Raw genomic sequence first — 24643 nt, forward strand, 5'->3', positions numbered from 1 at the left:
AAATTTTTTTCTCTCAGTGTTGCCTCTTGAAAATGCTTTTGCGCTCCGCGAGCTTCTTTACATACAGTGTCGAGAAAAATAATAGGACCACCAATATAGGTTTTAAATGTACCCTTGACTTCAATCGCCAATATCTCAGGCTGTGGGAGACAGATTTTGAAAAGTGGCATAGATTCGGAAAGCTACATTCATCCCCTTTCCAACGATGGTAGATTTTCGAAAATCGGCCCATCCGTTCAATTTTGGTAGATGATTGAACAAAAAGTGGCATTTTTAGTATAGGTCTACTTGAGCGACTGTCAAAAATCAGCCCCTCAACGGATTTTGATCACCCCGGCAGTTTTGGACAGGGGAAGAATGTAGCTTTCAGAGTTTTTTGAAATTTTGAAAATCGGACACCCAGAAAAAAAGTTAGACGGGTTTTTGTGAGTGGTCCTATTTCAATAATTTAAGGGTTAAAATGCTTCCTAATTTACACAAAGTTTCATAACAAATTTTTATTTTTTTTTTAGGAAAAATTTATTTTCGCAAGCTATAAGCCTTTTAACTTTACTCAATTAAATTCAAATAAACACTTAAAAAAAATAAAAATTTACAAAAACTTGTTATGAAATTTTGTGTAATTTCACCCTTAAATTATTGAAATAGGACCACTCACAAAAACCCGTCTAACTTTTTTTCTGGGTGTCCGATTTTCAAAATTTCAAAAAACTCTGAAAGCTACATTCTTCCCCTGTCCAAAACTGCCGGGGTGATCAAAATCCGTTGAGGGGCTGATTTTTGAGCAGTGGTATCAACGCAGAGTACTTATACTAAAAATGCCACTTTTTGTTCAATCATCTACCAAAATTGAACGGATGGGCCGATTTTCGAAAATCTACCATCGTTGGAAAGGGGATGAATGTAGCTTTCCGAATCTATGCCACTTTTCAAAATCTGTCTCCCACAGCCTGAGATATTGGCGATTGAAGTCAAGGGTACATTTAAAACCTATATTGGTGGTCCTATTATTTTTCTCGACACTGTATATGTGAGGCCTTTTATATGAAGACGTCGACGAAACTCTTATCCGACCTTGACCGCATCAGTGTCCGTGAAGTTGAGTCTTAGAATTTGATTAAACCACTTTCCGGCGACTCTTTTTTTGGGCAGCCACGCAGAAAACTCCGCGAACTTTTGCACAAATTGCCCATTTTGCGAGCACACGAAAAGCCCATTTTTCCCCACATACGAATAATTACAACAACATAGCTAAAGAGACCACCGGGGGGGAGGCGGGCTAGGTGTGTGTAGGGCAAGGGGACAAGAAGTCACGGAGGGTGACACAGTAAGAGCAAAAAAAAATGAAGGAGATACACCAGCAAGGAGGTAAAAGAAGAGAAGTTGAAAGGAGAATTGGTATTTACCTTGTGCAGCCATCGAGATGAATGTCTGAGCGTGTTCTCGCACTTTGTCCACACGGATATTCATGGAATTCTTGATGTTGAGACGTGTGAGAATGTGCTCGAGGAAATCCAGAGGAGTCACCACCGAGATGTCCCATTTCAGCGTATTCAGCACCAGCAATTCCCAATTCTGGAAAGGAAGACGAAAGAGAAACAACAGTCACACAGGGATAATTTCATCTTATGTTGCGTCGCGCGATAAAAAGAATATGTGTGTGCCTCCTTGAGAATTCATCTCTCTCTTCCTCTCATCCAAAGAATCCCCGGGATTTCACGAGGGTATTGCAGCGTAAAAAAATAAGCACAAAATCATCCAGAGAAATATTTGTTTATCTTTGTAAATATAAGGAATAAAATATACCGAACATAAAGAATTCTCTTCATATCCTCAAATCTCCGCACGAAGGATATAAAATTTCAAAACTTTTGGAGGAAATTTTCTGATTATTATTTATGAAATTGCTAATGAATACTTAATTATATTTATTTAAAAATATACAAAATTACCTTTAAAAAAGATTGATGAGACTTATAGGATTTTTAGGACTTATAGTATTTGAAAATAATTGTTAAAAGATTATTATCTTGTACAATTTTTCTTTTAAATGTTTGGAAATATTTTTGGGACTTGAAGGATTTAAAAATGGGTATTTGTGGGAATGTCGGGATTTGAAAATCTTTTTTTTTCTTAAAATTCTTCTTTTTCGGTTATTCATTTAACGGTTTCTTTATGAATAAATTCCTAAATTATTCAGTGGCATATCCTTTTGGCTGTGATTCTTTTGAAGATTTTCTTAGAGGAACATTCTAAATACCCCTCTAAAAATTCACAACCCTAATCTAGCAAAACATAGCAAATAAAGGAATATATCTGAGAATTTTTTGAGGATTTCTCCGAAGTTTCATATGAATTGTAATTTGTTCATGTGGGAAGTTTTGTGACTTTGTGTCGTGTTTGAACTCTAAATATCATATCCTGTGTTAGTTTAGAAAGAGAGAAGTTTATATGCAAACAATGAAAAAAAAAATTCCAGAATTCATTCATTCACAAATGTTGAGTTCTGTGCCGCCCAAGAGAGACGTGGAAGACTGCGTTACATGGTGAAAAAAAAAAGTGAGTGAATACAAACGCCAGTTATTTGAATATTAACATCTCATCGCGCGCATCTCAACTTTTGCGACATGGAAAGAATTCCTTGAGATGCCGGTGGTCACCGCAGTGAGAGCAACAATGTTGTTACCTCAAGGTGCCACAGAAAAATTCTCTTATTATCCTGTAAATTGTAAATTATTCACCATCCTTGTGCGGCAATGGGGTCTCCATTTGGATGATAATTTGATTCATTTATCAAAGAAATCACCTTTTCAGCGGGCGATTTTTTTTTTGTCAGACAAAATTCTTGATCCTTTTTTCTCTCTCTCTCATGGGGCCCTTAACAATGCGTGGCAGATCATCACGAGGAGTCATTAATAATAACACAGTGAGAAATTAACAAAGTGTAGAGATGAAGAGAAGCATCTTCTTGGAAGGTGATGCGGAAAAAAGTTCAACTTTTCGCTCACAGGTAGTAAAAATATGTAAAATAAAAAAAAATAGCCAAAAGAGATGAAAGAATCAAAAACTGTCGGTGCCTCTTCTTTGTGCTCTTCACACTCCAACATAGAAGAGAGGACCACGGGGTCTTGGACACAGGGAATTTACAGAAAGGCAGTGGAAGAAAAAAAAAAAGAGAAAAGAACTTTAAAAGCGGAAAATGACCACACAAAAATCACCCGAAATGAATTTTTGTAAACTATGAGGATGGCCTAAAAAAAAACTTCCCCAAAAAACCGTTTCTGTCCTTCGAGGAATTCCTCAACTTGTTCACTTCAATCCACTATAGCTAACAGCCCGAAAAATGTTTATTTAGCATTATTAGTTTCATTCTCAAACCTCTTGTCTTTGTGCCTTTTTCGGTAAATGTCCCACACACTTGAAGTCCTCGCGCGCTTTCCCTCAACCCCGGTCACATAAATTTTAATATTCCTCCCCGAGATGAAGTGGCTTAAATGTCCTCCAACTTGCCCATTCATATCTTCCTACAACACATGTTTGTCTTCTGCGGCATCCTCTCACACCCTCTCCACTGTGTGCCAAGAGGAAGTCCACACACATTAATTTATTGTTTATAGGACCCTCAGGGGCCCTCCTTTGAGTTTTTCACCCCACACAGAAAAAAGGAGCCCACATTATTGGTCTCAGAAGAGAGAAAAAAAATTGGAAGAGAAAGTCTCAAAAGAAATTGCTATTTATCCATAAAATATACTTACAATTAACTCATATTTCGTGATACTGTCGTCGGTGAAGTAGACAAGAACATCCGCCGAGAGGCTTTTGCAACTTGGCTCTCTCAGCTTACTGGCCAGCAGGAGGCAGGCAGAGGCGAGAAGCTGTAGACTAGTCTTGGGCACAATTTTCCTCCTTAGATGCCGATCCATATAGTTTAGGGCTAGGACGAATACCTCCTCTTGGCATTTTCTCTGTTCGCACAGCTGCAAGAAATAAAAAAACTTATGATGGAGATTTTTTTTTTTGGAAAATTCAATCTTCCGGGAAGTTTAAAGGGAGGAGATTTCCATTGAAATTTAAATGCTTCATCGCTAACACTCTCATTTTGCGGTGTCCTTTTAAAAGGAATTCTTTGAATTTCTAAAGGTTTTTGTTGCTGGGTGGTTGGTGGATGTTAATTTTATTTTTTTGGAAAAATTCAAAGAGAAATAGAAATTGAAAGTTTGTTAAAATTTTAAGTTTTTCGTTAGAGATTAATAGAGCTTTTTTTATAAACTTTTGTCTGATATTATTAGCCCCTATTTTCCCTGAACATCAAAGATATTCCTGCTGGAATCAATTTATTCTTTCTTCTCAGCTTTTACAATTTGCAGTCTATCATTGATCTTGGAATGCTTATAAATAAATTTTCAATTTTCTTTGAAAAACTTTTAACTCTTATGGTAGGGGAGAGCGGGGCTAATAAAGTCACTTAAGGGGTTGGAAAAAGTCTTAAATATCATATTTCATAGCTAGATAGAACGAAATGATCTGAGAAAGAGTTGTAGGGCAAGAAATATCCTAAAGAATTGAGCTATGCATTTCACTTTATCTGTTTGGGAAATATGATATTTTGAGCTTTTTCTAAACCCTTAAGTGACTTTATTAGCCCCGCTCTCCCCTAACTATCAAAATTCTGCTAATTCTCTTAAAAAATGTTTTTTAAAGCTTTTTTTAAGCTTTCATAGAAAGACATTCAAAGCTCATGTAAAAGCTTTGATTTCTCCTTTCACTAGAATATAAAATTTCTAGAATCCTTTTTGTGTCTTTTCGTGACTTTCACAATAAAAGCTTTCAGAGAAATTAAGCAAAGCTCTCAAAAGCCCACGTAAATGGCCAAAGCTCTCCTCTTTGTAATTGGCAAGGCATTGGCAGGTGAGACACAAATCGAAGGTCACAAGTCGGCATTTTTTCAAAAATTTTAGCCAAAGTTCAGAGACTTTTGGCTCAAACAGTTGATCGTGTGTGTGTTTTATGAGAAAAAAAAGTGTGTGAATTACTTTATCTCAATAAGCCCTATTGACACTGAAAGAGTCAATTTTTTCGGCTACTTTTTGAATTAGGGATTACAAGAAAGAGTTCGTTTGTATTTGAAAAAAAAAGATCCCAAAAAAGAGTGTCAGCTGTTTTTTTATCGCCTGCCCCACGAGGAAGTGAGACCTCGGCGCTGTGTGATTATTTCTCAACCCCCGGAAATTGAAGTAACCGGAAATTGAAAGTATTTCTCATCCCGCTAATCACTCGGATGGGCAATAAAAGGCACCCATTGTTGGATGATCTTCTCTCCTTGGCAATATTGTGCTCACAAATGAGAAAATTTATATACTTTTTGTACAATTTGTTGGGAGACTGTACCCCACTATGTATAGCTGTGCGGATTTGTGATACATTTTGTTATCAATATGTTTAGTTGCAAAGTGGGGAGAGAAAAAATTGTCATAGAGAATTTCTTGGGGACTATTTTTTACAAAATACAATGTCTTCGTCACAATTTTCTGCTCAATCGACAGTACACTATATATGTATATATTGGCTGTGCCGTCTCTAATCAGTTAGCGATAGTGCTTGTGGTCGCCAACCCTTTTTTTTCTTCTCACTCCGTAATTCCCATTCAAGAGTCAATTCAATGTGCAATATTTATTAATTACATATACATAATATTGGATTTTTACGCAATCTCCATTTTCCATCCCTTTCACACACAATTTTTCGCTCATTTTTATATATAGAGCAATATTGCTACATTTTATATGTCGTCTCACACAACATGTGTATTTATTTACACAAAAATTGATTAGATTATACTTCTATACCAAGATGATAACATTTCTTTTTAAAAAATGTTCTCTCGATATGTAAGTAGAAAAATTTCCCCCACCATAGAAGAAATTGTGAATGGAATTTAAGCTATATGTATGTATATTATTGGGAAAGAGTGGAGAGAAAGATGGGATAATTTGAGGAGAGATTTATGCCCAAAAAGATCCTCTCTACCAATCTAAATTTCTCTGTGCCAAGGGGTGAAGAAAATACGAGCAGGAAAACCATGAGAAAGTTCTTTCCATAAAAGGAAGATAAGCCCGCATTTTTTTTCACACACAAAGCTGCAACATACGGTGGGACCAATTCTGACCCCGTAGTGCTCTCTTGTATGCTCGATGAGCAGCAACAATTTGCCCTTTTTGCCCTACCCAACCCCTCTGCAATGTACCTACATATATGGCTCAATGGTCGGCAGACCAATTTGGAAGTGTAGCGAAAAAAAGGCCCCTCTAATTACACGACATCTGCATTCACGCACACGCTCATTTCTCCGCAATGTATCTTCTTGTACCCATTTAATAGAGACGCACTTAGCTCGTAAAAAAAAACATACAACCAACACATTGGTCTCTGCGAAAGAGGTGAAGCCCGAAAAAAAGTTTGTTAGGTGTTACATGAACTTTTTATTTAGCATTTTTTTCATCGCCCATTCGGCGCTTTAAATTCTCATGAATGTATGTACTATGTATCTATAGGTATTCCGATGGTATATAGATAGGAAGCACGAAAAAAAATTATGTGGTCACTCGTTCATGAGTGTACAGAGCCGGGGAAAGAAGAAGAAGCAAACGTTCGGTGCTATGAGTCTTAAAACGCGAATCCAGGCATTTAAATTTTAAAATACCCCGTGGTGGCTTTTTAAAAATGGCTGAGTGGCAGAATGTGCCAGAGACTCAATTTAATTTCTGTTGTATTGCAGAATTATGAGCATATTCGCGCATTCATCACCCATCCACATGCGCCTTGCGGGTATTTAATTCGCAATATATATACGGGAGGGAGGGAAACTTTCCGAAAGAAAGGAAATTTGCATCCCTCTGTTTTTGTCTATAGGTGCGCTGTTTGACTTTATTCTTTGGCCTCAATTGACTAAAACTTTGCATACTTTGTACATTTTATCCTTGTTTTAATGTCTTAAATTGTATTAAAAAAATCCAAAAAGGACAATTAAAAAAATGAACAAAGAACTTTGATCGCTTCATTATCTAATCTAAATTCAAGTTCTTACCCCAGAAAGAAAAGAAACCTCGTCTTAAATGGCTCTAAAAGCTCTTTATAAATAAGAATTTAAACAAAAATTAACACCAAAATTGTCTTAAATATCTAAAGGAATTTGCAAAGTGAGTAATTTTCTTGAATTTCTTTATCAATTTTGCACGGTAAATAAATAAATTTGCGATACGAAACTCACTGCTTCGTGTTGTTTTAATCCACCACTTGAGAATAAATTTCCGGCATATTTTATTACATTGTATGAGAAATTTTGATTTTATCATATACATTTTATGGGCGTTTAATTTCTTTTAATAGTTTTTTTTAAGTAAATATTTTTATATTTTGGGGTTGATTGTAATAAATTTAGGGAAGAATAATTTAGAAAGAGTCTCATAGAACTTTTATGAGTCAACATTAAGTATTGAAAAAATATTTAAATAGAAACTAAAATCGTTAGAAATAATTCCAATTTAGGCCACTCTTCCCTACTACAAAACAGTTCGTAATTAGCAAAGGCAGCTGACAGCGGCGAAAATTTTAAAGTAAATGATTGATAGATAAAAATCCAATTCTCAAGAATTTCCCCAATTCTAGGAAAATTTTCTACCTCTATTGCATGAAGGGTGATAAGAAGTTTTATTCCCCAATCCCTCGAAATTTTGAAAATAAAGGGAAAAAAGAAATAATATGAGAAATTTTTTTGAAAGAAACACTAAAGATTATCTTCTAAGAATCCAATAAGACTTTCATTAGGCTACAAGGCTTTTTAAAGGATTTCTTATAGGAATTCATTGGTACCGACGGATCCTAATTTGAACTTCTAAATCCAAGTTTAGGTCTAAAACAATGGATTTTTGAGTGAAGGCTCTTTAAAAGTTATCTTAATTGAAAATTTTCAGAAATTAGTTTCTTTCAATTCATTTAATAAACCTCTAAATTCATTCAGGATCTATCTCTTAAAGTTTTCTAGGTTATTCTATTTCATAATTTCAAGAAAAAGAAGTCAAATATAAGGAGAGTTTCAATTTATTGTTGAAAAAAAAGCCAGCAAATGGAATATTTCTTAACTTTCCTTCTTTCTTTCTTATTACTTACGTTCTAACGAAATCTTTGCTTTTATCCTGATGTCCTTATTTTGCTTGTGAAAAAAGAGGTTGAAGATCATGAATAAATGTTTGATGATCCTCTTCAATGCCAAAATCTTTCCTTCCAAAAACCTTCCCAAAAGATCTTCAATTTCTCCGTCAATTTTACCCCTTTAAAAAAAAGATCTCACGAGTGTAACAATTTCTCCCATGAAGATTTTGTGCAAGAAGAAATTCCCCTACACCAAGATCACATTTCCCTGCACTTGATCCCTTTCTGAAAATCACCCAAAAATCCCAACAGAAAGTCTCAATTTTTGGGGGCAGGAGATTTATGTAAAGTGATCTTCCGCATTTCATGATCGCAAAAAAAAAGATCATCGTGGGTGAGATCCCGCAAAAATCTTTACGAATAAAAAAAAACGATGCTTGAGATCTAAAATTAGGTGTGATTTTGTCATGAGGTGTGTAATGGCGAATGAGGGGACTCTGCGCTTTGGAAATTAGCAAACACCTTCGTTGGAAGAAGAAAATTTTCTCATTACCCGAAAAAAGTCATGCTAGAGTCGGGTGGAATGACCACACGAGGTTCATTGTCTGTGAATTTCTTCATTTATATTATGTGAGGAGTGCCCCCCTTGTGCCCCAGCGACCAAGTCAATATTCTAATGTTCTTGCGCGCGGGGACACACCAAAACTCGTCGTTTTAGCTTACACGAATTTTGCGAGATGTGTGTTTTTTATTTGTTCTACGTCTTCATAGAAGCAGCTTTATTGAGAATCAGCAGAAATAGCTTGCTTTTGAGGCTTTTGGGACTTTTTTGGGGACATAATGGGCCAGATGATTTTTTTGTCTTTGTATTGATCGATGAGAGTGAAAACGAGAGACGTGGTGAGATCCAAGAATTGATCACACGAATTAACATCTGATCGTGATTGGGAGGAAATTCCGCGATCACGGTGATCATGATCAGTTTAAGAAAAGAATACTAAAAGGACTCACCTCAAGCATCCAAGTAGCGACGATCCTTCGCATATCTTCTGTGATCTCCTTTGCAGCATAGCCGGTAATTTGAGGTGCTGATTCGGATTTGAGGAGATTCTCAAAGCAACGATCAGTGAGGAAGGTTGGATCCTTCTTGGCTGTTCGCATGTGGTACAATCTCTTATCGTACCCCTGTGTTGTGTACGAACTATCCAGAAGATCATCATTCTCCACATCGGACTCCATACAGTACAGATCGTCCATCATTGTGGTGATCTTCACGAGATCTTCCTGCTCAATCGTGATGGGCTTCACGGTGAATTTCGCAATATTATTCTTACGGGCGACACGAAAAAAAAACAGACAGATATCTCTGAGATCTGTGTGCGTGCCTCGGTGTTACGTGCAAATTTATATAAAGAAGTTGGTAAAAAAAAACTTCTCGGCTGTTGTGCTTTTTTTTCTTTCTTCCAAAATGAGCGATAAAGTAGTCAAACAGTGCTCAAATATAGATTTTCGTCTCACAGCTCATAACTCTTATTTATTTTTTTTCTTTGCTCTTTAAATTGTCTCTGATTGCAAGGTGTGCAGAAGAAGAAGAAAAACAATTCGATCAAACTGATCAAGAACTAAGCATCGCGATCCTCTTCGGTGGAGAGTTGGTTTTGAACTGATTCACTGTGTCATGTCTCCCTCAGAACATAGCTCGCGTTCGCCTGGCTATGCTGGTTAAATAGCTCGGTATTCTCTCTATATTGAAAAAAGAGGGATCTTCTCGGTCGTCTCTTACTTCTCCTTCGCTATATGTATTTACCCCGGCGCAAGATTATTTCCGAAAAGGAACAAAGAATCCCAATACACACGCACAGTCGCACACAGTGATGATCTTCACGTATGCCGGATGATCATAGGGATCTTTCTTCTCTCGTTTTGCTCCAAAATGTACCCCCACAGCACCCCTCGAATATTGGCTGCTGGATCGCTCTTTTTGGATGATCACGCAGTACCGGTGATTTCGTAGAATTTTCTCAATTTTGCGATCTTTCGCATTATCCGAACTTTATTATTTACTTTCTGTGTGCCAGCAGCTCTATATACTCGACACACTTTGCAAAAATTCTCTTTTTGATTTTTTTTTCTCTTCTTTTCTTTTAATCACACATCCAAACAGAATGTTTAAATTTCTTCTATTTTTCTCCCCTCGCGATCACTCCTTTCCTCTCTCTCTCTCTTTCAAGATTATACTGGGTTTTTTTATCACGAAAATTTCTTTATATAAAAAAGTTCTTCAAGAGGTCTTTCCCAATTTACTTCTCTCCAACAAAAGGGAAACTCTCAAAGGGTTTTCCCACACGGATGATAAATTAGAAAAAAAAATTAATGGGAAAAAAACGTCTCAGAGCGACTAGTTGCGCAGACGAAGGGTTTTGTTGGCAAAACAAGAGCTCTGCTGATCTTATGGTAATGTTTTGTGTTTCTTCGGGAGGGAGAACAACCAGTTGCCACGGATTACGCACACTGACTGATTCTGCCAGGCAGTCCAACAAACTCTTGACGATATACCTCGGGTCTTTAATAGTCCCGGTTTGGGAATTAAAATTTCACGAAATTTTGCATTATCATGAAATATATCAAAAAATTTGCAATATGTGAAATTTATTTTGTATTTTTGATTTTGTTTTTAAGGGAATCTTATAAGATTTTTTTTTAATTAAAAAAAATCTGATATAAAAATTATTTTTTGAATGTTTTAATGACTTAACGAAAAATAAACGAAAATGGAAAATCTTGTTTTCAATCATTGGGTTTTTTTAAAATAAATTTTTAAGTACAATAATTTCTCAATTTAATGAACTTAACGAAGAGTCTTAAATTGTATAAATTTTATTTTAATGCAAAAAACAATTATTATAAAAAAAAAAGACTTAACGAATGATCCTAAAAATTATGATGAAACATTAGTATTTTGTATTGCAATGTGTAAAATTTCGTTATGATTCTTTTCAAAATTGCGTAGTAAGAAAGTCGTAAAATGAATAGACAAATAAAACTAAACGAAGAAAATTTGAAATTTCATTCGTTCAATGAGTAAAGTAAAGCTTACTTTAACCAGTTACATTTGACGAAAGTTTTTAAGGCACGTTACCGTAAAAGATTAAAATGAATAAAAAAAAATACTTGAAATTCGTACAACGAAAGAAAATTTCTTTATAATTTTCACTTTCAAACAGCAATTTAAACGTAACAGTTGTACTTCTTGGAAAATTACTTTCGTTAAGTTTCTTTTGTAAAAGGTCACAATAAATTTATCTCAAATTATGCAAAGAAAAAATTTTAAAAAATCCATTCTCAGGTGATATTTAACATAAAATTCTTCAATCTCGATCATGTATCTTTCTATACGATCAAACGGTCTTTTTGATCTTTATTCAAATTTTTGTGATTCTGCGACTCTCGGTGGTTTAATAAGTGATCAAAATAGTAATAAATCGCGATCGTGCTTTTTATGAGGTCATTTTATCCCTGATCTTATCTATCAATCTTTTTTGTGATATTCTATGAATTCCAGAGTGATCTCTTATATCAAAATTCCAATTAATTTGAGAAGGTTTTTAGTACAAAATCATCAAATGGAAAAAAGTCATTTAGTTGCATGAAACCATATGCAAAAAAATGCGATCTTGCAATCTTCTATACGGGAATGATCGAATACGATCTTCTACACGTTTTAGCAGTGCAATGCATAAATGACGGAGTTCTATGCGCGAAATATTTCACTGAAAAATATCACACGGTCAGCTGCCACAAGCTCAATGGGAGTCTCGACTCTTCGTGTTTGTGAACTTAAATATAGGGGAATTCTCTCATCATGTGAAATATAAATAAACGGCTCAAAAAATTCGGCTTCTCCAGTGTGTGTTGGTCGCTTCTTCCCCAACACATTGCCTGCGCGCATGTTTTTTTGTGCCGCCTGCCCATATACGATCGCGATCATTCTCTCGCTATATGTATTTTATGTAATACATTATGTCGTCCGTATGAGTTAAATGGAATTTCTATGTTACGTGTGTATGGTTCCCCTTATGTGCGAAAAAATTCTTATGTAGTACATGGGAGACCTCCAATACATGTCTCGTTTGTACAGACACAATATGATTTGGGCGACTTCTTTTGCACATAGTGCGGTGGTGAGGAGGCCCCTAGAGGAGCGAAGAAGCACTCAAACTTGAGGGAATGTGGCAGAAAAGAGGGTGCAAAAAAAACTGGAATTTCTCGCATTGAACATCTTCTCACAGAAGGATGGCTGTGATGGCTCAATGGATGTGGCTTCAAGTGGAAGAAGGACAGGAGCTATGGGGTTCTCCTTCATCCATCCATCCAGCACAGCAGCAATTGATCATTGTATGTACATTGAAGTGCTGCAACCTCTCAGTAGGATCAATTAACAAGAGAGAGGGAGAGAGAGAGACCCTTCCTGGATTCCCAGGAACTTATCCTACTTCCATGGAATTATCTATTGTCAAACCAAAAAAAAAATCCCGAATCCTTTGGCAATACAAAAAAACCCAAAAAAGAGGAAAGCTGAAGATCACCAAAGAAGATTGCACGATCACCCACGATCACTGAATGTAGAGATCCCGCCCATGGTGGAGTCACCCCCCAATTTCCTGCACGCCGCAATTCCAGTGAAATCCATCGCGGTGGATGGTGGGAAAAACAAAGAATGCCAAATGGTGGGCAACAAAAAGTAATTCAACATCTCTGCCAGCTCCTTGCTCTCTTTCCTTTTCACATTTTGCCCATCTCACAGGGCTCTTGAGGAGAGCCACAAGTTTTTGAAAATGAACAAACGAAGGAAGATGTGAAGGAAGGAAGACAAGAATGAAAAAAACTCACCCAGCCAATATATTTGCACAAAGTATGTGAATATGTTTGGCTCCATTCACAAAACCACCGCGTCTCGCAGACTCTTTGCCCGTGATGCGAGGCCAAGAACGCCAAGCGCGCCGATCTTCACGATCACCGCGAGGATCGCCTCTGTGCACGCGAATTTTTTCCCCTTTTCCGATTTTTATTGCATGCCACAAAAAAACACCGTGATCCACCCCCTTTTGCCTATTTCAAGATCACCGCGCGACTTTTCTATGTCTTTGACTATGCGCGCAAACGCCAAATGCGTAGAGATCGCGCGAGATTCTCGCAAGAGAGCATTGATCGATCAAGTGCTGAAAGTCATTCTATGTATATACAACGTGCGGGGTCTTCAGACGATGGATTTAAATGAATTTTTATGTACTATATAAAAATATTGCTACGCAATTTAAATGCCACTCCCTGGGAAATTTTTTAAGAGGCAAATTGAGTCAAATTTTATTTTTTATAATAAATTTAATAATAAAAAAATTATTAATTAATGATTTAACAAAAATAAAAGAATTTAGTTATGTACAGAAAGTTTTCTTTTCAATCTTTATCTTGCTATGGATCCTGGAAATTTTTGTACACCTTTTAGTATAAAATTATGGAATTTATAGCTAAGACATTAACTATAAAATTAGTATAGATAATGCGTGATTGCTAATTAATCTCATCAATAGATTTTTTAAAGAAAATTAGAAGAAAACTTGGCAAAAATCTTTCAGATTTGAAGATTTAATTTAATTTTGTCTTTATATTTTTTCTCAATTTGAAGTAAATTATTTATTATTTTATAGCAAAAAAATGTGTCTTGGCTTAATTTTTATCACATTCGGAATGAATGGAAATTAAAACAAAATTAAATAGGTAATATATTTTTTTGAATATATTACGAAATTTAAAATCATTAAGGACCTTTTTTATATGTTTTTTTTTAAATAAATAGTAACTTAATTGTATGCAATGTGAATCAATCTGGAAAGGAGTTTACTCACTTTTATCCGGCACATAAGAAGACCAAATAGACGTACATTAAAATCTGTCAAAAATCAGAGAAAAACTTTAAATTAATTCCAAAAATTGAATTCAAATCAAGGGATTAAAATCAAATTCTTCACCATTTTTCTGCATCAGAAAAAAAATTCTCCATAAGCAAATTTCACTTCTGACTGCCTTGTTGAGATTGGAAATAACTGCATGATCTCACCATGCCCGAAGTAATTAAAACCACAAGAAGAACTTAACGTCTATACATTTATTTGCAAAAAAAAATCCCTCAAGTAGTGAAAAAAAATCTGCTCACATGGAAAAAAATTCGTCTCGATGCTAAATACCTTCTTTTTTTTATCTTTTAAATTCTCTAATATAGAAATTGCATTATTTTCTCATTCATATTACATATTTTCTTTTTAATGATTTTTTTTTATATTTATATTACCACAATTTATTGTTGCCTCTCACCCACATCCTCATTGGCTTGGTGGCTGCTGTGCCCGGCAGAGAGCCCCCCGTGTGTTGCTACAAATGCATTTTCCCATGAAGCCCAACGCAGCCACTCTCTCTCTCCTCTCACTCTCTCTGTGGAATTACGTGTTGCTCCAGAACCATGACATTTGCTTATGCCGCTGTTGTCGCTCTTCGTGGAAATTCTTATCTCTGGCATGACTTACGGATTGCAACTCGGAAATTCTGAATGCGAGAAGAGCACACAAAAAAACGACAAAAATTAATCACTTTTTTGCAAAATTATTCCCTCACTATTGAGCAATTATGCAGGCGCAATAGTTGAAATAATAAAATGTAGGTAGGTATGTTAAGTAGATACATAATTATGACGTTTCTAACAATAATATTTTATTTCTGCATTTTGGTAGAAAACTGAGTTGCTAAAGTAGTTTAAAAAATTAATTTTTAATACGTAATTTTTTTTTTAAAGATCGTTAAGAATTTTTAAATAATGTAAAATTATTGAAAAGGAGTTCATTCGTTTCTATTTGAAAAACTTCTCAATAAAAGAAACGAAAGAGAATCAAAACAGAATAAGAAATTCTCAAAAGAGATTTTTTAGTTTATAATCGTATCAGCTGGATAAATTAACAAAAATTTGCTTAAAAATGCGAATAATGACGTCAGTATTGCATTTTTTTGTCTTTTCTTAGGAAAATAATTTGGATTTTTTCCGGAAAAGCAGCCAGGAAGAGATCAAGAAAACTCCAAAGAAGTAGTTATGTTTCCTAGAGCCTGAAGATGAATATAAATTATTCAAAACGTCGCTAACTGCAAAAACTTTGCATTTTCTTGACCCCTTCTTGACCGTTTTTCCACGAAAATTCACCAGACAAAAATCTAGTCGTTAATATTTTTTATCTACAAAATATTACTGTGAATGCTTTATGCTTATCAAAAGGCAAAAATGCATAAAAATGACGTCATTACTTGCATTTTCCAGTAAAATATTTGTCGGTTTTTCTAGCAGATACGAGTGGAAAATTGGAGGTTTCTTTGACGATTTTTTTTTATTTTTGATAATCAAGATTACGCGTGTTTTAATTGCTTTTCTTACATAATGTAAGAGATTTTTGCATATAGATAGCGGATAAACTCCTTTTAAATGCATTGAGAATTTAAGAAGAATTTTTTACAAATCAGGAAATTTTTTCCTTCAAGTTTATGACCCGAAATCACGTCTAAAAGAAATATTAAATGAACCCCAAATTAGATTAAAAAATATTTTCAAAACTCAAAAAATATTTTTTTAAATTACAATTCAAACGATTAATTCGTAGCTCAACGTCCTTAATTATTCCAAAACAAAGATTTCTCTTTTTTTTTACTTTAAAAATTTCTTTAAAAGAAAATTCCTTCAGATTTTCAAATTCTACGACGAAAAGGAATTATTTTTTAATTTTTATCTGTTAACTTTGCAACTCTGTGCTGGAATTTCTTTTAAAAAATACTTTATTCTGTTCAACTTACTTTTCAGAAAGATGACTCCCGGCATCTGAGGTATTTATCGTGGCTACTGGACTCCCATCCGGGGAACTCTTCATACTCTCAATTTGGCGGATTGCACTGGATAACTTCAGCTGGAGCGTATCGCGTTCCTCGAGCAACCGCGTCAGCTCCAGTGTCAATTCTTCGCATCGCATATCCCGCTGATGGAGTGTGTAGAGTGCCATGTCCAGGTCTGTACGTGGTGGATCCCCCGTTGGGGCAGGAGGTGTCTTAATCAGCTTTGGCTGCACCAGGGCCATGTTGCTCATTGCTGAATGCCCGAATGGATCAAGTTGGGCTGACAGGGCGGCATATTCTGCACTCCGGATAGCCAGTTGCTCCTTCAGCGTGACCAATTCGAGCTCCTGACTCTCCAGGGCGTTCTGCATATTGGCCACCATCTCCGCTATCCCCGCTGGAACGTGCTCCGGAGCGAGATCTTTCGAGGAATCTTCTGGAAGTTTCTCCGGGAGGTTTTCTGGGGAAGTTTGTTGTGCAAATTCTTCTCTTAGTGCCTCCTCTCTGGCTGCATATTCCGCCTCCACTGTGGCCAAGTGAGCCTTCCAACTTTCCGCAATGGCGTTCCCACGCTCCTCCAGTGCCACCTGCCACTGCCTATTTGCTTCCTCTGCAGCTACCTCCAGGGCTTCCTTGTCCTTCCGGAGAGTTTCCAACTCCTTCTTCAGCATCTCCAAGGAATCTGCTGACTTCTCTGCTGCATTTGCTTGCTCCCGGATACCCCTGAGTTCAGTAATGAGGAGACTTCTCTCTTCCTGCAGCTCATGAATCATCTTCTGCATCTCCTCCATTTTGGCAGTGTCTGACGTTCGTTCAACATCCTGCACTTGCAAACGCTCATGTTCCTGCGTCAGCTTGGCCAGATGATCACGTATCTGTCCCGATTCCATGCGGAATTGATCAATCTGCCCAATAAATTGCTCAGCTTCATCTTCCATTTGGGAAATCTTGTCGCTCAGCTCGGAAATTCGGGCATCTCTCTGGGAAATTTCCTCCTGGAGATGTTTAACCTCATCAGCGACCTTCTCTTGATCTCCCTCGTGCTCCTCCTCATCCACACGATTCCACGCATCATTTTGCTGCTTCTCCATCTCCTGCAGCTGCATATTGAGGGCTTTTATGTGATTCCTGTACATCTCAACCTGTGCATCCTGTTGCTCCTTCATATCCACCATTCTGTCATTGCTGGCACAGAGTACCTCAACTTTCTTCTTCAATGACTCCATTTCAGCTGACAATTGCTTCCTCTCAGCCGCTAATTGCCCTTCAAGCATCCTTACTTGCTCTTTGAGCTCCTCCTGAATGGCCAAATCCAAATCCAAACTCGACTGACTAGATCTCTCGAAGCTTTCACATTTATTCCGGTACTCCTTCAGCTTCCGCAGCATCTTCTCCGACTTTTGACGTGATTGTGCGATTTCCTCCCTCAAGGATTCTCTCTCCACTTCCAAATCATGAATACGATCTTCATACATTTGCAGCTTCACCTCAACCTGCGAAGTTTGCGATAGGAGCGATGGTGGAGCTGCTGTTTGATTCTGATGTTCCTGCTCGAGAACTGCTTCCTCTGCACTCCATCCCCATCCATCGTCTTCCTGCCCAAGAAGATCCACATGCCGTGTTGCCTCAACTTCTCCCTTTGGATGGCAAATGTAGGCTGTTTTCGGGATAATCAGCTCCTCAACTACAGGTGTGCGATTCTCATAATCATCCTCTGCTACCCCATCAGCGGGCTGATCGAAGAAATCAATCGCCGTTGCGTCTGCTGCGAAGAATTTAGCTCCCATAAAGGAGGGAATGTTTTGTCCAGCAGCACCATCAACTTCCTGCTTTTCCTCCCCGAAGATTTGAGCATTTGTCTCCACTGGTGGGTTCCCAAACAAATTTTCCACTGTTCCCATTTGTGTCTCGGCTGATCTTTCGAACAGAGCGCTCCGTGTGGGTGTATCGGGGTTCTCAAATGAAAATTGCCTTGCAATAGCTGCATCGGACTTCCCAAAGAGACCATCCGTTGTTTTCTGCACTTCTGGTGCGTTTCCGAATAAATTTTCCGTTGCGAGATGTGTCTGAGGTGGATTTTCGAATGCTGCTGCTTGAATTTCGGTGCGTGTCTCAGCTTGTTTTCGAAGAACTTCAATCTCTGCCTCTAGTTTTCCTTTCTCAATCTTCAGATTGTCCAGGATACTCCTCAGGGAATTCACTTCACACTCATGCGTTAGTCGCATTGCCTTATTCTCCTGCTTGAGGTTCTCAATTTCCGTTTGATCCTGCACAACCTGCATACGGAGTTCCTGCGTCTCGAGCTGATCATGCGTTAGTGTTTCATTTTGCATCTTTGCCCAGGAATAGTCACGCTCTAGATCATTCCGGATTTGCTCCAGGGAATTCACATTTTCCCGCAGATTCATAATTTCATCCTGAAGCTCGGAATTTTCATCCTTCACACGCTCAAGGGCTTCATTGAGGGATTTCTTTTCTCCTTCAATCTTCTGTAGCTGATTGCTCGACTCCACCTCGAGGTCATCAAGCTCCTGACCCTTTTCACGGAGTTTCCTCTCAAAGTCTTCCTGAAGCTTCCGCATTTCGGCCTTCTGACTCTCAATCTGTTGGCTGAGGAAGTTATATTCACTCTCGTGCATCTCCGTTCGCTTCCGGAAGTCCTCTTGCTCCTGCTCAAGCCCCTGTAGGCGACTCTCAAGAGCTGCCTTTTCCTCCGTAAGCTCGGCAATTGCTTCTGTGAGCTCTAGCTTCTCTGCATGGGTATTCTGGAGCTTTTCTGCGATGATTTCATCATTTGCCGAGAGTGTTGCTAAGCGCTGAAGGAGTTTATCTTCATTCTCCGTAAATTCCTCTTGACTCTGCCTCAACTGATCCCCAAGGATGTTATTTTTCTTCTCAAGGGAATTCCTTCTTGCCTCAATGTGGCTAATTCCTTCCTCGAGCTTTATTATTCTCGTACTCAAGCTGGCATTCTCAATCTCCTTGTCCTCAATGTACATTAGATGCTCCGTTATCTTTGCCTCCAGCGAGCTAATCATCTCTTGGTACCTCTGCTCCTTTGCGGCGAAATCCTCCTGAGCCCTTGTGGTGTTTTCTTGGTAACTTCTGTGGGCTTCTTCGAGGGCTTTTCGCACCTTCTCGGCATCCTCCTTGAGTGCATCAACGTCGTGGAATCTTTCATGGAGATTTGCAATCTCTCCCTGAAGCTGGATTACCAACATTTCCTTCTCTTTGGCGATATTTGCCCACTTTTCCACTTCCTGTGGCTGTGCCAGGGATGCTTGGAGCTCCTCAATGATCCTCCCGCGGGAATCCACTTCATTCTGCATCAATTGGAGCTGCTGAAGAAGCTCCTGCTTCTCCGTCTCGTGAATCTCCCTCATCCTTGTCATTTCTCCGGAAATCTCTTCACAAGTCTCCTGAATTCTCTCCAAATCCCTCCGAACGGCATCTGTTTCCTCACTCCGCTTGATCACCTCCGCCTCCAGATCTGTACACTGCTGAGTTTTCTTCTTGAGATTTGCCGCAAACTTCTTCAGCTTCTCCAGCTGTTCACGCCTCTTTGCCTCGGAATCCGTGACTTTATCCTCGAGCTCCTGAATTCTCTTCTCTAGCCCAATCTTCACATCATCCGTTGCATTAGCCACGCGGGCATTCTTCTGCTCAACTTCCGCCAATTGTCGTCGAAGCTGATCAATTAGTCGCTTCATCCCATCAGCGCTGGTTGTGCTCTGATGCAGCTGATCCGTGGCAGCTTGGTGCAAATCCCTCAGGTAGGCAATCTCATCATCCTTGTCCAGGAGCTGCGTGTTCTTCTCCTCGAGCGACGTGTAGAGATCCATAATCTGCTGATTAACCGTATCAATGGTTTCATTCTTCAGCAGAATTTCCTGCTCCAAGAAGGCAATCCTGTCCACATTTTCCTGCACATCTGATCCCTGGGCTTGCAGCGTAGTCAGGAGATTCTCCATGTTGGCCAGTTTCTCCCGCAGGGTCTCATTTTCATCTCTTAAATTGTGATTTTCATCAATTTTCTCACTGAATTCATTTCTCAGCAGCTGCAGTTGATTCTCAACATTTTCAATGTTGCTCCTGAACATTTAATGAAAGATTTCAATAAAAAAAATTAATTTGAAAAATATTTTTTATAAGAAAGTCAATCATAACGCGTCCAGTTATTAGAGTTGGTATACCACAACGCGGATGGGTCAGTTTATGCGTTGTAATTTTATTTGTGAGCAGAATTAGTAGGCAAAGTTGATTCTTTTTATGAAATTCATCAATATGAAAGATAAAAATGCTCATATCTGAAGTTCTATAAGACCTACAGAAATTTCTTAACTAGTTTTGGAAAGGTCTTGAAACAAGCTATAAGTTGACATATATATCAATAATTTTCAAGGTCACATCTAGAACAAAAATGGCGGATATTTGTTTGACTAAAACATTTTTTTGCACTTTTTGTCCTCAAGGAATGGTTCTAGAGGTTTCTGATGTTTCAGAAAGTTGTAGAGTTTTGCAAAACCTTTAATTTGATACCAAATTGAGCAAAATCGGAGAGACCGTTCAAGAGATATGGCTTATAGAACTTTTCAAATTCAAGAATTTTTCAAATGGTCATATCTTCTAAACGGCGACATAGATTTTCTTAATTTTCGGACTGGTGAAAGATATTGAGTCAGGCTACAACATATCAAAATTTAAAGGAAATCTATAACAGATGTTCGGAGATATAGCCCCTTAAAGTTAGGCAATTTTTGTTTTTAATTTTAGCGCCTCTTGCGGCCATTTCTGGAATTTGAAATGTTCTAGATAGTTGTAGGGCTTCTTGAAACCTTTCATTTGATACCAAGATGGTCAAAATCGGTTAAGCCGTTCTCAAGTTATATCGAAAAAACACTTTTTGCTTTAGGTCGCCATATTTGCTAAACCGCTTGACCGATTTTCAAGTATGAGTTATCGATGAAAACGTCTCACTGAGCACTACAACATACTAAATTTTCAGACCCTCAGCTATAAAGAAACTGGTTGACAGTATTTCAAAATGGCAGATGGCGGCCATCTTGGATTTTGAAAATGCAAAAAAATGAAATTTTACACCCACATTTCTATAGAAAACTTCAAACCCGAAGTCTCTATCTGTTACCGTTCTCAAGTTATAAGATAAAGTTTGGACCACTTTGGATCAAAAATTTTCCACCACCATTTTCGTAATGTGGGATGTCTAAAACGTGCTCATACCAAGTTTGAGCCCGATCTGAGGTGGTCGGTTTTTCCGATGATTACAATACTTGGTATGCCACGATTGTGGTATACCAACTAAATCATCACAAACCTGGAAGTCTGAAGGAGATCTTCAAGCTCAGCCGTCTTCCCGCGTAGCTCATCCCTCTCACTTTCAGCCTCCTTAACTTGCTTCTCGAGATCCTCAATCTTCTCCACGTACTGCTGATGAATCTCCCTGCGTTCCGTCGTGAACACCTCAATCTTATTCATCAGCTCACTACTCTCCTCACGCAGCTTCATCAGGCTATCACTTAGCTCCTCCCCAATTAGCCCAGTTTCCTGCTGTTCCATCTCCAGTTGTTCCTGCTGCGTGAGATTCTCCACAATCTCCAGGGATTCCACAGAGCTGACATTCTTAATGCTCAGCTTGTCAATCTTCTCCAGCAATTCGTGTTTTTCAGCTGACATTTGCTCCAGCTTGCCGAGGAGTTCCTGCTTCTCCTCGTCGAATTTGCTCATCTTCTGCTTCAATTCTTCATTCTTCTCAATCAAATCCTCAACTTCACGCACCAGGGATTCCTTATCAGCTGCATACTGCTCAATTGTCTCCTCTAGCTCGATACTATTGATCTGCGAGCTGACACTAATGCCCATTGGTTCACTTCGCACAGGAGCTGTCCGGAGCACATCCAGCTCCTCCCTTACTTTGGCCACTTGATCCACAAGATCAATCTTTTGCTCCTCAAGCAGCTGAATGGCAGCCACTTGATTCTGACACGTTGTCTGAAGGGTCTTCAGTTCGTGACTCGCCTCGCCCTCGATGGGAAGTTCTCCTGCTTCACTGGCATGAGAGATCTGTTCACGAAGACGGGCATTCTCTTCCTGCAACTGTAGCACACTCTGGTGCACATCTGACATCTTCCGGAAACTCTCAACTTGCTTCTGTAGCTGCTTCATCTTCAATTTCATCTTTATCTGCCCCTTGTTGACTTCATCCAGCTGAGCACGAAGTTTCGCCGCTTCCTGATCATTCTCCTCGGTGCGATCACTGGAGAAGAGTGGCTTAGGCCCTGTGGCTTTCATCTTCTCCTGCAGCACGGAGAAATTCGCCGTGAGAACGCTACATTCGACAGTTTTCTGCATAAGAGATTCCTCCAGTTGGTGGATTTTCTCTTCATTTGCACGGAAATGCTTCAAAAACTCCTCAGCCGTCTGCCCAGTTCCATCACTCGGTAGGAGGGTATGTAGCCGGTCAACTTCCTCTTGGAGTTCCTCAATTTTCGCCTCATACGTCGTGACTTTCTCCCCCTGGGCAGATAATTCCGCATTCTTCACCGTGAGATCGTATCGTGTTGTCTCGAGGATGTCATTGACTTCCTGCAAATTGGCAATCTCGAGGGATTTCTCCTCAAGCTGCCCCTTGAGTGCCTCAATCTCCCCACAGAGTTGTTTCTCTTTCTCCACGAAGTTTTCCTGCATCCGGAACATCTCAACTTTCGTGTCTTCCAGCATATTCACCGTTGAATGGGTTTTCTGCGATAGGCTCTCCGACATGAGTGTCACAGCCTGTGTCCTTGCGTCAATTACACTCTCCTTCTCACGCAAATTCTCCTCCAGATCGAGGATTCGATGCTGCAGCTGCTGAATCTCCGCCGTGTGATTGCAGGGCATTTGCGTGGCATTTTCGCGATACTTCTCAACTTCATTCTCGAGATTCCGGATCTTCCGACGCAATTCCGCTTCAGCCGAATGCGCCGGAGTTTCCGGTCGACTTGGTTGCGTCAATATGGACAAATCTCCCATGGATCTGCCCAATTCCGTGGACTTTTCCAGCGACAGCTGGGTCGTGTCGAATTTCGCCTTCAGCTGCGTCACCATCTCCTCAATATCCCTCTTGCTGCTCTCCCTCTCGGCCATTCGTTGCCTATTCTCCTCCATCTGCCTCCGTAGCAGCTGAATCTTCTCACTTCCGGGTGTTTCAGAGCGTGAAATGGGTCTCGGTGGTGGAACATCTTGACTCTCTTCGATTATCGGGGATTCGAGTACTGCAAAAACAAACAAATACCTTAAGATTCGCCCAGATTCTGGGATTTCCAGGAACTTCCAATAAGAAATAAAAGAACTACCTTGACCCGAGTTTGTTGCTTTGGATTTTAGGTGGGACAGACGTTGAGCAATATTTTTTACTTTCTCTTTCGCATGAGCCGTTTTCCGTCCCTGAGCTGCCTCCGATTGTCTCACCAGCTCCTTCAGGGCAGCTATTTTGGCCTGAAATTCAACACATTTTTGAGCAAATTTTTATTATTTTTTGGAAAGAATTTTGGAAAAATGAATTCTGACCTTCTGTTGCGAAAGATTCTCCTGGAGATTGCTGAGCTCTGACGAGCTGTCTGCCTCATTGGTGGACATTGTGGCACACAGAATAATCACAATCTACATAAAATAGACAATAGAACAGAAAGAAAAAGTGGGAAAAAGTGAAATTATTTCGATTTCAATTCTAAAAACTCGCATTTTTTTCGAAGCACCACGTCACAGACGTCAAAATGTCACAAAACCCAATAAAAAACATTTCCGCAAGAGGGCGTCATGAGCTTACCCAGTAAAAAGTCTCCCAAAATTTGATCAATCAATATTGAGTCAATATTGAGTTGATGTTAAATGAAACTGGGAATCACTAATTGATTGAAAATTGAGTGTAAATTGAGTTAAAATTGGGTAAAAAGATTGATTAATAGAATTTTAGTAAAGAATAGAATAGAATAAAATTTTATTATACCCTTTGCAAACTAGTGCTTAGGGCTTTTAGTAAAAAATCATTCAAAAATCAATTGAGATTACCCAATTATTACTCAAACCTCAATTATTTGCTTATTTTTTGAATCGATATTGTGTCAATCAATTCAGGACAATATTTGTTCAATTCTACCAGTGAATTTGATGAAAAGTTACTCAAATTTATTCCTTTAAACTTTCACCTCAATCTTTGATCAATTAATAGCACAATTATTGGACAATATTTTATTTATTTCAATGCATTGTTTAGGAATTGATTTAGGAATCGATTTCTTCTGTTCTAAAGAACCAAGAGAACTGATTAGATGTTTTATTAAAGCCAAATTAAAAAAAAATGATTTATTTCATAGTTTTTCTATTTTTTAATACGACGATGTAAATTGTCGCTTCGCTCCAATTTTCCTTGCCCCGCTTCGCGGAGTTTTGTTGCGCTTCGCGCAAATTTTAAAGAGGAAAAAAGTTGTGATGGTTTAAATTTTTATTTTTATATATTCATATATTGTGATGTATCACCGGGATATTAAACCCAATTTTTCTGGCGTCACAGATA

The 24643-nt window shown here is 38.4% G+C and overlaps 3 protein-coding genes across 3 annotated transcripts in view; all 3 read right to left on the bottom strand.

Annotated features, from left to right (window-relative positions):
• The window catches only part of LOC129790726 (G1/S-specific cyclin-D1), a 34629-nt gene extending 23954 nt beyond the window's left edge, over nucleotides 1-10675 (bottom strand). The window contains exons 1-3 of the mRNA XM_055828403.1: nucleotides 9160-10675; nucleotides 3756-3977; nucleotides 1407-1575 (exon numbers count right to left, since the gene is read on the bottom strand). Of these exons, the coding sequence (XP_055684378.1) occupies nucleotides 1407-1575; nucleotides 3756-3977; nucleotides 9160-9408 (640 nt within the window). The 5' untranslated portion in view covers nucleotides 9409-10675. The remainder of the gene's footprint in view (nucleotides 1-1406; nucleotides 1576-3755; nucleotides 3978-9159) is intronic.
• Nucleotides 784-24643, bottom strand: part of LOC129790699 (transmembrane protease serine 9-like) — a 776474-nt gene continuing 752614 nt past the window's right edge. The window contains exon 8 of the mRNA XM_055828366.1: nucleotides 784-812. The gene's annotated coding sequence lies outside the window, so the exon portion shown is untranslated. The remainder of the gene's footprint in view (nucleotides 813-24643) is intronic.
• On the bottom strand, nucleotides 14300-23850 carry LOC129790642 (protein lava lamp-like). The gene is made up of 5 exons (XM_055828243.1): nucleotides 23638-23850; nucleotides 23424-23565; nucleotides 21407-23342; nucleotides 16036-20163; nucleotides 14300-14748 (listed from the first exon to the last, which is right to left on the bottom strand). Exons 1-5 carry the CDS (start codon nucleotides 23704-23706, stop codon nucleotides 14646-14648), a joined length of 6378 nt encoding a protein of 2125 aa, XP_055684218.1. The 5' UTR covers nucleotides 23707-23850; the 3' UTR covers nucleotides 14300-14645.

The sequence above is a fragment of the Lutzomyia longipalpis genome, chromosome 2 (genome assembly GCF_024334085.1).
Source record: "Lutzomyia longipalpis isolate SR_M1_2022 chromosome 2, ASM2433408v1".
NCBI lineage: Eukaryota > Metazoa > Arthropoda > Insecta > Diptera > Psychodidae > Lutzomyia > Lutzomyia longipalpis.

Excerpts from the sequence above, each read along its gene's own strand:
- LOC129790642 (XM_055828243.1), bottom strand. The coding sequence starts at position 23,706 with ATGTCCACCAATGAGGCAGACAGCTCGTCAGAGCTCAGCAATCTCCAG. Across the intron at positions 23,566-23,637 it reads AGAATCTTTCGCAACAGAAG|GCCAAAATAGCTGCCCTGAA; the intron begins GTCAGAATTCAT and ends GTTGAATTTCAG. Across the intron at positions 23,343-23,423 it reads AGCAACAAACTCGGGTCAAG|TACTCGAATCCCCGATAATC; the intron begins GTAGTTCTTTTA and ends TTGTTTTTGCAG.